Consider the following 12,555-nt stretch of genomic DNA (forward strand, 5'->3'; position numbering starts at 1 on the left):
CAAAACAGAGCCTGGCACCTCTGCTGCTTTAGGTCTAGGCCCTAAAACACCTGCAATTTATTTTCCTTTGTTGAAAATAGCATAGTTGTGAGGTTAAACTTGTTAGTGCCTCCCCCAAATGCCTCCGAACGACACCAATGGTGTCGTTCGGAGGCATTTGGGGGAGGCACTAACAAGGAAAGCTTTTAGCCTTGCCTGGTTAACCTTGACTTTTAGGCTTGACTAATTTCCTTCTGCTCCCTTTAAGGTGGACCTGTGTTTAGAGTGTATTGAATGGGCCAAATCAGAGAAGAGGACTTTCCTACGCCAGACTCTGGAGGTAGGTTACTAAGATCCCAAACCCCGTTGTAGGTCACATCTTTAATCAGATTTAACACCTGTCAAAAGCAGAGAGGACCTGTGTGTGTTGTCTTTGTGTGTGTCTCGTGGGTGGGCATTAATTACACTGAAATTAGTGGTTCTCCTCAAAAAAAAAAAAAAAAAAAAAGGCAGGATTTTGTCCACGACTTGACAAATGTAGATTAATTTTAGTGAAGTCTGTGCAGATGAGAACGTCCAAAGTTTCATTTTACAAAATAAATCTGTTCTGGCTTTCCTCACAGCAGTTCCTTTTCTGTTCTCCAGGCCAGGCTGGTCTCTCTCTACTTCGACACCAAGATGTACCAAGAAGCTTTGCAACTAGGTGAGGCTCCCACTAGATGGTGGTAGTAGATCTCTGCTTTTAAATGACTCTTGGCAAGGGAAACCACGGGCTGGGTCATGTTCCTTGATAAGTTTTGTAGGATTTGGCTGTTAATTCCTCCGTGCTTGTGCCAGTTCTGCCATCTCTTGCTGTAGCTGGGTGATAACAGCTCTTAGAGATGTTTTTGTTCTCGTTGTTTCACCATCCTCACCCATCTCACCTGGTCTCAAGGCCAGGTTGGACAAGGCTTGGAGCAATCTGGACTAGTGGAAAGTGTCCCTGCCCGTGGTAGGAGGTGGAATGAGATGAACTTTAAGGCCCCTTCCAACCTAAACCATTCCAGGATTCTGTGACTTAATTAATTACAAATAATTTTGGAGGCTGTATCCAGTTGAAGGCTGAAGTTTGGCTGCTGCTGGAACATGCTGGAATACACTGCTGTGGTCAGGCTGAAGGGAGGAAGCAGCTTTTTGTCCCGTTGCTCAAGCACAACCCCAGGAAAGCAGTGGTAGTGCTGGGAGATGGCAGAACCTCTGTGGGTGTCCTTAGACCAGCTCTGGTGAGGTGCTGTAAGGACTTCAAGAATTTGCTCCTGCACCACCTGAGATGGTCATTAACCACATGAACTCCTGCTCTGCCCCAAAGCAGAGTGAGGCAGGTCATCTTACAGCTCCCCTGCTGCCTTTTAAATGCTCATTTTGGAAATGACTGCAGATGAAAGTTTAAGCTGTGAGTGAGGTTTAAGGTGGCTGAGGGGTGTTTGCACAGCAGTGTGGCAGAGCAGGGCTGAGGGGTGACACAGTGCTCACCTGGGACCCACAACTTCTGAACCTGAGTGGTGGCACGAGCTGTGTCATGTCCAGAGTCACCTGGGGGACTTGTACCTGATCAGAATATCAAGTTAAGTGCTGTTGTACATGGAATTCAGGATGGAGTTAGAACTAATTTGCATACAAAAATGTAATGAACTCAGGTTTAAACTGATCAGAGGCCACACTCCAAAGCTGTGCTTAACGAGTTTAATCCCTTGAGGGGTGGTGGGACAGCCTGGGGACTTGGGAAGGCCTGTACCTCTAGGACAGCCCCTGTGATGCTCCCCTGAGGGGCCAGTGTTGTGTCCATGGCTGTGGGGGGTCAGGGCAAGGTGGGAGTCTCTCTGGGATGTTTTTGGGATAATCTGTTCTTTTCTACCCAACAATGCAGTTTCAGATCTGCTTTTCAGCCCCTGAGAACAGCAAGGGAGGAGGAGGTGCTCATCTCTGCTCACCCTAAGTTACCTCTTGGTTTAGTGGGGGGAAAGAAGGAGACAAGTTTTCTCCAAGACTGGCTCATTCTGTCCTCACAAGGCTTTGATGTGCCAGCTTATCTTGGCATCCTTTAGCCTGTCCATTCCCACCTCCTACATTTGCCCTGTAAATATCCTGTGCTTAAAGCATTCCTTCCTCATCCCATGATCTTAGGAGATGCTTAAAAATCCTCAAGTCTCACTTTTAGGGCCCTGGTTTGAGAGCAGCAGGTCACAGAGCTGTTGTCCTTCCCCTCTCCCAGGCTCCCAGCTCCTGCGGGAACTGAAGAAGATGGATGACAAGGCACTGCTGGTGGAAGTGCAGCTGTTAGAGAGCAAGACTTACCATGCCCTGAGCAACCTGCCAAAAGCAAGAGCAGCCTTAACCTCGGCACGGACCACGGCCAATGCCATCTACTGTCCCCCCAAGCTGCAGGCAGCGCTGGACATGCAGTCAGGTGAGGCCTCCAGGAGAAAGGGGACATCCAGGACTCCTCCTGGCACATCAGTGACTCATCCTGAAGGGAATAATGGAAAATGATGCTCGGTGGGACCTCAAGCTGCCCACCCGTCTCCCCAGTTCCAGTGACATTGCTCCTGACACTTGTGTTTCCAGCCCAGTTTTGATAACCCCCAGTGGTGGATGGTCTGTCACCTCCCCAGGCACTGCAGCATTACACTGTGTTCCTGACCCATTACACAGTCCTGACCCAATTTACAGGCACTTACCTGAAGTGCCCCAAACTTGTCTTTCTTAAAATGTCCTCGTAAGAGAGGGCAGGGATGTTATTCTGGTAAGAGATGAGGGAAAGGGGGCTGAGGATTCCCTTTGCTGAGTACCACTGAGCAACCAAATTGTTCTGTCCTCTTCCAGTTATGTCCAGAATGACCTCTGGTTTGTCCCTCCCACAGGTATTATCCATGCAGCAGAAGAGAAGGACTGGAAAACAGCCTATTCATATTTCTATGAGGCATTTGAGGGAAATGATTCAATTGACAACCCCAAAGCCATCACTGCACTGAAGTACATGTTGCTGTGCAAAATCATGCTGAACAGGTACGTGGCAAATGGTACTGGGAAGAACATCCCTGCATTTCCAGGGGATGTTTATAAGGCTCTGAGTTCTAATGAGGGAACTCAAGCAGTGTCTGCTTTATCACCTAATCAATGCTTCTCAGATGGTGTTATTTGAACTGTAGTAATTTGCTGTCAGTTGGGAATTTTGGAGGCACTCTGAGGTTTAAGCTGACCTTGTTGCTGAATAAATGCTCTGTTCCCTTCCCTCCCCTCTCTAGCCCAGAAGATGTGCAAGCATTAGTGAGTGGGAAGCTTGCTCTGCGGTATGCAGGAAGACAGGTATAGAAACTTAATCCTTCCTATCTTCCTCTTATCTCTCAGAATACTGGGTTATTCTTTTTGTCAAACACTTGGGTCTTTTCATACCAAAATGCCACTCCTGAGTGAAATCCAGAACTGATTAAATTACCAAGAATCATTACCAGCAGTCAGTTGCCTTCAAGGAATTTCCAGTGATTTTCACAACCTGAGAACCTGAGGGGTTCACTTCATTTGCCCTGTTTTTCTCCTCCCTTCATGAACCACAAACTGCCCAGTGGCATCAGGGCCTCATGTCCCAGCCCAGCAGGTTGAGTCCTGGGGGGCTGTGAGGTGGAAGGAGTTGTTAAATCCTGTTCATTCTGGCATGGGAACGTGCCAGGCTGGAAATGCTTCTCCTAAATTAAATCCAGGGATGCTTATAGAGTGTGCAGTGCCAGAAACCAGGTGTGCCAGGGCCAGGCTGGGAGCCTCCTGCCCTCAGGGCTGTGCTCAGGCTGGGCTGTGCTCTCACTGCCCACAGGGGATTGGGAATTACCAGAGGAGGTCAGTGTGGAAGAGTCTGATGTGGGGATATCCCTCCTGGAGCAGGAAGGGCAGCCCTAATCCTGCCTCATCCCCTTCCCCAGACTGCCAGCTGGTTGGAGGCTCCTCTCCAGAGCAGGAGGGGCAGCTGGGTGGGAGATCCTGGGTATTGTCCAAACTGTCCTGCTGAGACAGCCACGATCAGCAGTTCCTGCAGCAGCTGGGGAACAGCATGGGGAGCCCTGGGGTCAGCTCAGTGGGAACTGTGGAATATCCTGAGTTGGAAAGGACTCACAAAGATCAAGTCCAACTCCTGGCTCTGCACAGGACAATCCCAAAAAGAAAGGGGGCAGCAAAAGCCTGGGCCTTGTGCGCTAGAGCACGTCCTGGGCACTGTTCTGCTGTTCCTTGGTGGGGTTGCCCACCAAGGTTTCTCTTTGGGGGAAATGAGGTTGGGGCTGAGGTTCTTGCTTTGTTCCAGCAATTAATGGGTAGACAAGAAGATGCTGTCCCTGGTGGGGTATCCCTGGGACTGCTGCTGGGCCCCTGCCACCCAACAGAGGAGATGTGGCCATGCTGAAGGGGAGGAACTCAACCTGAGGGCTGAAAATGGCCACCTTCATTTAGCAAGTGCCTAACGGGGCATTTTCCATAAAAACAGTGTCAAACTTGCTCCCAGCCTGCAGCTGGTGATCTCAGACCTGCACAGCTTGGGTGCTTTGTGGGGCTGGTTCCACACCATGTCCTGCAGCTGCTGGACACTTTTCCCCCTCAGCAGCTGCTGTGGCTTGTGGCAGTGACACTCCCAGGGCTCTGTAGCACAAGGAACATTCCTGGTTTTCTGCTTAAGCACGTTCCCAGGATACTGCACAGTTTGCATAATCTCAGTGAGAGGAGATTCCAGAAAGAAATAACCTCTTTTTGGTCTTCTTTCCCTGCAGACAGAAGCACTAAAATGCGTGGCACAGGCCAGCAAGAACCGGTCGCTGGCAGATTTTGAAAAGGTGAGACAGCAAATGGGGCCTGGCTGGACAAAAACCAGTCAGGAATGGCAGGTTTGGAAAGCTGTAGGAGCTGCTACATCCCACAGCAGGAAACCATGGAAACATTGATAGAAAATAAGAGTGCACCAAGCAAATACCCCTCAACAATCAACCGGTTTGCTTTTCTCAGCATGGGGGGTAAACTTGTTTGAACCTGTTTTTTTTTAACTTTTTATATTTGGAGAGCCAACTCAGAAGCAGTTTTCCTTTTGGTGCTGTTCACTGGGCTGTGTATCCTCCTGAAATTTTTTCTGGCTCCAGCAAGAATAGCCACAGAGGATTCCCATGTCAGGAGCCAATCCTGCTGCGTGTGAAGCAGAGATTTGGGCTTATGTGAGGATGAAAAAAGCTTGAAAGGCTGCTGGGCTGTCATGACCTCCTGGCTTTTAGCTAAGTTTGGGGTTGGATTAGCCATGATACTGTGCTGGGCAGGGAGGGGAGGGGGTTTCATCCTCAGAGAACCTGTTCTACCTCAACTGTTTCTTCCACAGGCCCTGACAGACTATAAGGTGGAGCTCAGGGACGACCCCATCATAAACACTCACTTGGCCAAGCTCTATGATAATTTATTGGAACAGAACCTGATCAGAGTCATTGAACCCTTCTCCAGAGTACAGGTAAATGTTTCCAGCAGCACATCCAGCTGCTGCCTCTGTCCCCTGCTGCTGGGGGGTGAGGGGCTTGTTCCCTCATGGAATACTCCTTACTCAGAGCTGCTCAGCACTTCAGAGCTCAGGGTTCATCGTGTTCAGCTGAAAAAATAGTCAGGAGGGGGCTGAGACCTTTGGAAAACCATATTCCAGAGTCACTGGCCTTTCCACCTGTTTCCCTTTTGCTTGCTGAAAGGCTTTGGACCCTGAAGGTAACAGTGTTTTTCTTTGATGAGCTCTGACAGGGTGTGGGCAAAGCTGCCACAGTCTTGGAGATGAAATATTTCATGTTTCAGAGTAAAAGGGCTTTAGATGTCCAGTCCACCTCCAGTTAAAATTAGACACAAAGGACCTGAAGCTGCAGAGAGGACAAAGCCACTGCAGATTTTTAGCCCAGAGCATTTCCAGGCCCTTGAGCTGTTCCAAAGAGCCCCAAACCTCTGTGTTCTGTGTCCAAAGTGCAGTGAAAGATTTACCTGACTCTGTTGGTCTCTCTTGTAGATTGAACACATATCCAGCCTCATCAAGCTCTCAAAGGTAAGAACCTCACTAGAAATCAGTGGCACATCTTAAAAGGGCAGAGGAATTGGGGTTAAATGGCATTTGCCACTGGGAACTAAACAGGAAGTGTGACAGATGAGCTCCACAGCATTCCCAGGCAAATATCCCCTTGGGGATTCAACTTTAACATGGGCAGTTCCTGGGAGGCATCAAGTCTTTCTGTCTCTAGACTTTGCTGTACCATCCCCTTCCCTCACATGGGTTTTACTCCCTCTCTTGGCACTTGCTTTTTATTGGAGACAGATTTTCCTCTGCTGCAGGAACAGCTCCTGTCCTGACTGGCTCAGTCTTCCCTGCTGCCCTGGGTTTAATCCCCTGAGCATACCCAGGGGAACCTTTCTTAGACCTTTAAGATCCAGGATCCAGCTAATCACCCTGCAGTGTCATCAGGGCTGTGACTGTCACACTGACTGTTGCAATAACTGCTTTACAGATAATCCCAGCCAGATTAAGTTTTAGGGAAATCCAGTGTAATCCCAGGAAGTTGCACCCCAGAGTGCTGCTGTCGTGTCCTGGCAGTGAGGGCAGAGGTTTGGACGTGAGCTGAGCTCAGCTTTGTGGTCACAGTCACAGGAATCACTGAGGTTGGAAAAGGCCTCTGACATCATCAAGTCCAACTGTTCCCCCAGCACTGCCAAGGCCACCACTGACCCATGTCCCCAAGGGCCACATCCATGTGGCTTTTAAACCCCTCCAGGGATGGGGACTATCCAGTTGACCAGGGCTGGACAACCCTTTCCATGAAGAAATTTTTTCCTGATATCCAGCCCAAACCTCTCCTGGCACACAGTTTTTTCCTAGACCAGCCCTTGGTGTTTAACACATCCCTAATGTTTGGAGTAAAAGCTGCTCTGCAGCTCTTTAACTGCAGCTGTGTCCCCTCTGCCCAAGGAGCTGGAGAGGAGCTGCCTCCCGTGGGCCTGCCTGGTGCTGGGTGGATTAAATAAAACTTGACCTAATCCTTACTGAACTGAGCTAGAATGTTCCAGATCCCCTGAGGAGTAAAGCCTGTCTGAAGTGACAGATTCAGCATCATCTGTGGAACAAGGAGGCAGGACATTCTGGGTTTTCTCCTCATTAAAAGCTGCTCCTTAATTTCCTGAGGCATCTAAAGCATGTGGTGGCATCCGAGCCTGTCCTGACATTCAGTGAGGAAGTAGCTGCTCTTGAGCAGTGCTCATGTCCCACCAGGGCTGAGTGTGGAGCAGCAGAATTCACATATTTTTATGTGCTTCTGGGAGACTCTTGATTTCTCTGCTTCAATTTCAGGCTGAGGTAGAAAGGAAGCTGTCACAGATGATCTTGGACAAGAAGTTTCATGGTGAGTCTCTGCATCCCTCAGTCCTGAGTGCCTTGGTGCCTGTGTGTGTACAGAGCTGTGCTTGGACTCCTCTTCCTCCTCTGAACCCTGGGGGTGCTCAGCCCCCCTGCTCAGCTCAGGTGACAGCCAGGGAGGCTCTTCCTGCTTCTCCATCTGCCTTCTTTAAGCCCAAGGATTGATTTTTCACTAATCAGGAACACTGTTGGGTTCTCCTGTGCTGTGAGAGCATCCAAGGAGGGTGTGGGACCCCCAGGTGGGCTCTTCCCCCATGGAGCTGCCTGGGCTGTGGTCACCTTTCCCAGCTGGTTTGTATCCAGAGTGTTCTGGTGGAAGGGGCACTCCCATGGCACAGGAGGTGCTCTGGGTCAGCTGGGCCCACAGCAGAGGTGCTGCCCTAGTGATCCCTCAAGGAAGCAGCTCTGCTGTGGTTATATTGTCCCTGTGTCAATCAGCAAGGCCCCTGGATCTGGCTGGGGGAGGGGAAGGCTGGAAGCAGCACACTGGGCATGGAACACTCCGGAAGGACAGAGCCCACCCGGCACCTGAGAACAGCCCCATTATAGACCAGCTCCTTTTTAGCCTTGCTCCAGTGCTGGGCTGATCCATCCAGCTGGGCACAGGGCAGGGGCAGGGAGCTTGTAGGGAATGAGCTGCTCCTGGATGGCTTCTCAGGCTGTTCCCTGGGATGTATTTTTTTCCTGGGAATGCTGATGCAGTCCTGACCAAAATCAGCCAGTCCAGCGCAACACACGAGCCCTTCCCAGACCCTGGGCGTTTCTGGGGTAGATCCCTGATTTCCTACTGTTGGAAGACGTGACCCATGGAGCATCCCAGTGCTAAAGGCAGCTTGTTCCCACAGGAATCCTCGACCAGGGCGAGGGCGTCCTGATCATCTTCGACGAACCCCCGGTAGACAAAACTTACGAGGCCGCCCTCGAGACGATTCAGAACATGAGCAAAGTAGTGGATTCACTCTACAACAAAGCCAAGAAGTTGACATAGGTGAGTGGGGCCTCTCCAGGCTCACAGGGCTCCATCCCCATCACTCCCAGGCTGTGTCCCCGAGCCTTGTTCCCTCTCCTCTCGAGTGACGTGGCTCTGTTTTCTCTCTGCAGAGCTGAATTTGCTGGCTGTCATTTGGAGAGTGTGTGTGACAGGAGAGTGAAACCTTTGGGAAAATGTTAGGAGACTTTTTTTTTTTTTTTTTCCCTTCTTCTTCTTCTTTGTTCTACTTTTCGCTCGGAAAGTTTTTAAACTTCCTCATCCGGTGCATCTTGTATTCCAGACGATGCGTGTTCCAGTTCCCGTGTAATCTTTACTGGCCGAACTTTGTATCTGGGGGGGGAAATATTGTTTAAACAAAGAGGGTATTCTAAATAAAAGGAAAAAGGCTTACACTACCTAAACATGTGCTTTCCACTTCCTGAGGGACGGCAGAGTTCAGCAGGGACAGCGTTTTGTTACCAGTAGGTGCCCAAATCCAGTTTGTTTCCTCTCCTCCACCCTGAAACCGGAGCTGTGCTGGTGGAGCACGAGCAGCCAACTCGATTCCATTTGTACTGAACCAATCCAACCCAAAATGTACAGACTGCTGGTTTATTTTTCAAGCCTCAAGGCCTCACCCCCCCCCAGGAAGCAGCTCCCTGGAGGTTTTCCTGCAGGACGGAGCTGTCGGGGTCCCCCCGGCCCCGCTCTGGGCGGAGGGGCCGGCGCAGGTTCCCCTGAGCCTGACTTTGCATGCTCTTGTTTGCAGATAGACTAGGTTTTAAATGTTTTCTCCCTCCCCACCTGCACTGGTAGGAAGAGCAGGTGACCCTGACTGTCCACATTTACTCTGCTGCATCAGTGTTTGATTTTTGTTCCCCATCTGATGTGGGACAGCTCGGCCCTCTGGAATAGCCCAGTGCAGCTCGCTGGGAGCTGTCCCAAAGTCATGTGGGGGGTGGAGCACGGTGTGTTCCAGCATGTTCCATTTTCTGGTGAGGTTTCCAGTAGGTTTTAATGCCATTTGGGCAGTGTAAGCTTCTGCATCTCTGTCCTGCTCATCTTTATTTCTCCTTTCCCCTCTGTCTCTTTTTCCCTCTCCGTGTTTTTCTTACAAAATTTATATTTTGTAAAAGGATTCTGTTTTATCAGGAAATACTCTGCCTTCACGCTGACTCTTAGACTGGCTGATTTTTCCCTTTTCTGTTCACATTTTGACCTCTCTGACCTTATATTTTATTTTATTTTATTATTCTTAATTTCCATCTCCTCCAGTCAGTCGCTGTTTGGGTTTTTGGCACCATCAATATCAAATGTACAAACGGTTCTTGCTAACCAACACCAGGTATATCTGATGTTCAGATGAGTTCCAATAAAGAATTTTTTTTTCAAAAACTTCTGTCTCCTGTTTTCAGACACTGAGGCACATCCTGGGCACATTGGGGGCACGTTTTTTTTTTTTCCTTAGAGAAGGATGGGATCATGCCCTCACCAGAGCACCGTTGGGATTGATACTTGGAGACACCAAATTTGAGGGGTCATGTTGGAAACAGCATCACTAAAGATTTATGCATTGTGACCTGTTCCTGGCACAACTCCTGAGTTCTACTGAATTAAGTATATTATAAAAATAATTGGGGGCTTATGAAAAGAAGGGAGAGGGATTTTTTTATACTGGCAGATAGTGACAGGGCAAGGGGGAATGGCTTCCCACTGCCAGAGGGCAGGGAGAGATGGAATATTGGGAAGAAATTCTCCCCTGTGAGGGTGGGGAGGCCCTGGCACAGGGTGCCCAGAGAAGCTGTGGCTGCCCCTGGATCCCTGGAAGTGTCCAAGGCCAGGTTGGACGGGGCTTGGAGCAGCCTGGGCTGGTGGAAGGTGTCCCTGCCCATGGCAGGGGGTGGCACTGGATGGGCTTAAGGTCCCCTCCAACCCAACCCTTTCCATTATTATTATTATTAAAAATCAAGATCTGGCCTCTGGGTCCTCCAACCATTCCTGAAAGTGCCCTGATGCCATATTGGAGTCTCACACTACAGGGCCAGGCCAGGATTCCTCTTCAGGCTGGGGGGGTTTTTAGGGTGTCATTGATGCGATGTCTTGAATTTCCATGTCTGAAACCCGCACAGCTGGGACACCAGATGGTGGCCCTGCACCACCAACCTGCCCTCAGAGGCAGGAAAAGGTGAAGGATTTCACTCTGCTCTCACTCAGGGCTTGGGCTGCAGGGAAGTGCTGTTCTAGTTTTAATAGTTCTATTTTTAAGCTATAAGTAACTCATAAAATACTTCCCCAAAGCAGCTCTGGGCAGTTCACCATAATGCCACTGAAGTGTTTTCCCTGGGGATGCATCCCTGTGGATGGGATTTGCTGATGGACGTTGCAAATTGTGGGTGAGGGAAGGAAAATTCATTTATGGAAGTAAAACTGGAGCTGGTGGACAGGCACAGGCAGGGCTGGGATAGAGAAAGGTGGAGATGGCTTTGAAGTCATGGAATCCCCGAATGGTTTGGGTTGGAAGGGACCTTAAAGATCATCCAGTCCCAACCCCTGCCATGGGCAGGGACACCTTCCACCAGCCCAGGTTGCTCCAAGCCCTGTCCAACCTGGCCTTGGACACTTCCAGGGATCCAGGGGCAGCCACAGCTTCTCTGGGCACCCTGTGCCAGGGCCTCCCCACCCTCACAGGGAAGAATTTTTTCCAAATATCCCATCTAAATCTCCCCTCCTTCAGCTACAGTCCTGTGTGTTCTTGCTGCAAACAGTGTCCAGCTCTGGCCATCATCCCTCAGCTGGGACAGAATTGCTCCTGACCCCACAGGTGACAGTGGAGCAGATAGACCCCTGTGCTGGAGGCAGAGAGGACCCAACCAGGAGCCAGGACGATGCAGCAGGTCTGTGGTGACACCAGCTCAGCTGCCTTATGAGGGATCAAGGAGGTTTAATGACACTTTAGTCAGGGTTTTCCCAGGTGCCTCCAAGTGTATTAAAATGAGGGCCAAAACCAACCTCAAACGGTAGAGCCTGTTGTTAAACCCTTTTGGCTTAAAATTAATAAAGCTGAAAATAAAAGCAGGGTGTTGCTGTCACACCCAGGCCTTCTGTGCTGCTCAGATCCATTGTTTTTAATGGACAAAGGGAATTCTCAGTGACAGCAGTGCCCAGGCTGGGCCTTCACCGTCCTCATGATGCAGCAAAGCCTCCAGAGCTGTTTGAGAGGAGGACGTGCAGAGTCCTGGCCTTCCCTTAAAAACCAGCTCCCCCAGAGCGTTGGATGCCCTTTGAAGGAAGGGCAGTTTTTCGGGTGCTCTGGGACAGGTCCATCCTCACGGGAGATTTTGGGATTTTTTTGGACATTCCCGTGCTGTGGGAGGGGGATCGGCAGCTGCAGCTCTGGGGCGGGGCATAAATGAGCATAAATGAGTTTGGGTCATTAGTGAAGCCCTGGTGGGCGCAGGGACGAGCCCGGCCTCTCCCTGTCCCGCTGCCCGGGCCGGAGGGTCCCCCGGGGGCAGCCCCGGTCCCCGTGCCCGGAGCCGCCTCTGAGTGTCGCTGCAGGTCGCGCCCAGCCCGGGGTTGGCCGCTGGCTCCCGGAGCCGCCGCCGCTCCTGTCCCTGCGGGAAGGAGGGTCCCGGTCCCGGTCCCGGCGACGGGGGGACGGCGGTGGCGGCGGCTCCAGCCCGGGCCGGGCAGAGCGTTCCCACAGAACCCGCCCGGCCTCGGAATTCCGGTCCCGGGCAGGGACGTGCCCCAGGACCCTCGGGGCCGGCGGCGGCCCCCGGCCCGGAGCTGGGGGAGGCATCGCCGGGGTCCAGGGCGCGGCTCTGGGGGGCGGGGGGCGGGTGCCGGCAGAGGAGGGTTTTAGATCTTAATTTTGAGATTTTTTTGAAAATAATTTCCGTTGTTATTTCATTCTCTCCCGCCGGCCCTGCCCGGCCCTGCCCGCGGGATCCGCGGGGGCCGCGACCACCGGGACCCCAACCCGGGGCCGCCCGGGGGGCGGGGCCGGGGGAGGGGGCGGGGCCTCCGTCATTCAGAGAAGCGCGGTGCGAGCGGTGTGGGCGTGGCCCAGTGCCATAGGGGCGGGGCCAAACCCATATAGGGAATATCGGGGGCGTGGTCTGTGCGATATGGGCGCGGCCTCAGCCGAGAGGGGCGTGACCGAACC

At 51.5% G+C, this 12,555-nt stretch overlaps 2 protein-coding genes across 4 annotated transcripts in view; both read left to right on the forward strand.

Annotated features, from left to right (window-relative positions):
• Window positions 1–9,782, forward strand: part of PSMD11 (proteasome 26S subunit, non-ATPase 11) — an 18,377-nt gene extending 8,595 nt beyond the window's left edge. For all 3 annotated transcript variants that reach the window (XM_027667858.1, XM_027667859.1, XM_027667860.1), the window contains exons 4-14: window positions 248–319; window positions 625–682; window positions 2,231–2,425; window positions 2,880–3,024; window positions 3,264–3,324; window positions 4,770–4,832; window positions 5,363–5,488; window positions 6,023–6,058; window positions 7,352–7,403; window positions 8,263–8,405; window positions 8,519–9,782. In XM_027667858.1, coding sequence (XP_027523659.1) covers window positions 248–319; window positions 625–682; window positions 2,231–2,425; window positions 2,880–3,024; window positions 3,264–3,324; window positions 4,770–4,832; window positions 5,363–5,488; window positions 6,023–6,058; window positions 7,352–7,403; window positions 8,263–8,405 — 951 coding nt within the window. In that variant the 3' untranslated portion in view covers window positions 8,519–9,782. The remainder of the gene's footprint in view (window positions 1–247; window positions 320–624; window positions 683–2,230; window positions 2,426–2,879; window positions 3,025–3,263; window positions 3,325–4,769; window positions 4,833–5,362; window positions 5,489–6,022; window positions 6,059–7,351; window positions 7,404–8,262; window positions 8,406–8,518) is intronic.
• Window positions 1–12,555, forward strand: part of CDK5R1 (cyclin dependent kinase 5 regulatory subunit 1) — a 24,393-nt gene that overhangs the window by 9,406 nt on the left and 2,432 nt on the right. The window lies entirely within an intron of this gene.

The sequence above is a fragment of the Corapipo altera genome, unplaced genomic scaffold (genome assembly GCF_003945725.1).
Source record: "Corapipo altera isolate COAL_440 unplaced genomic scaffold, ASM394572v1 174, whole genome shotgun sequence".
NCBI lineage: Eukaryota > Metazoa > Chordata > Aves > Passeriformes > Pipridae > Corapipo > Corapipo altera.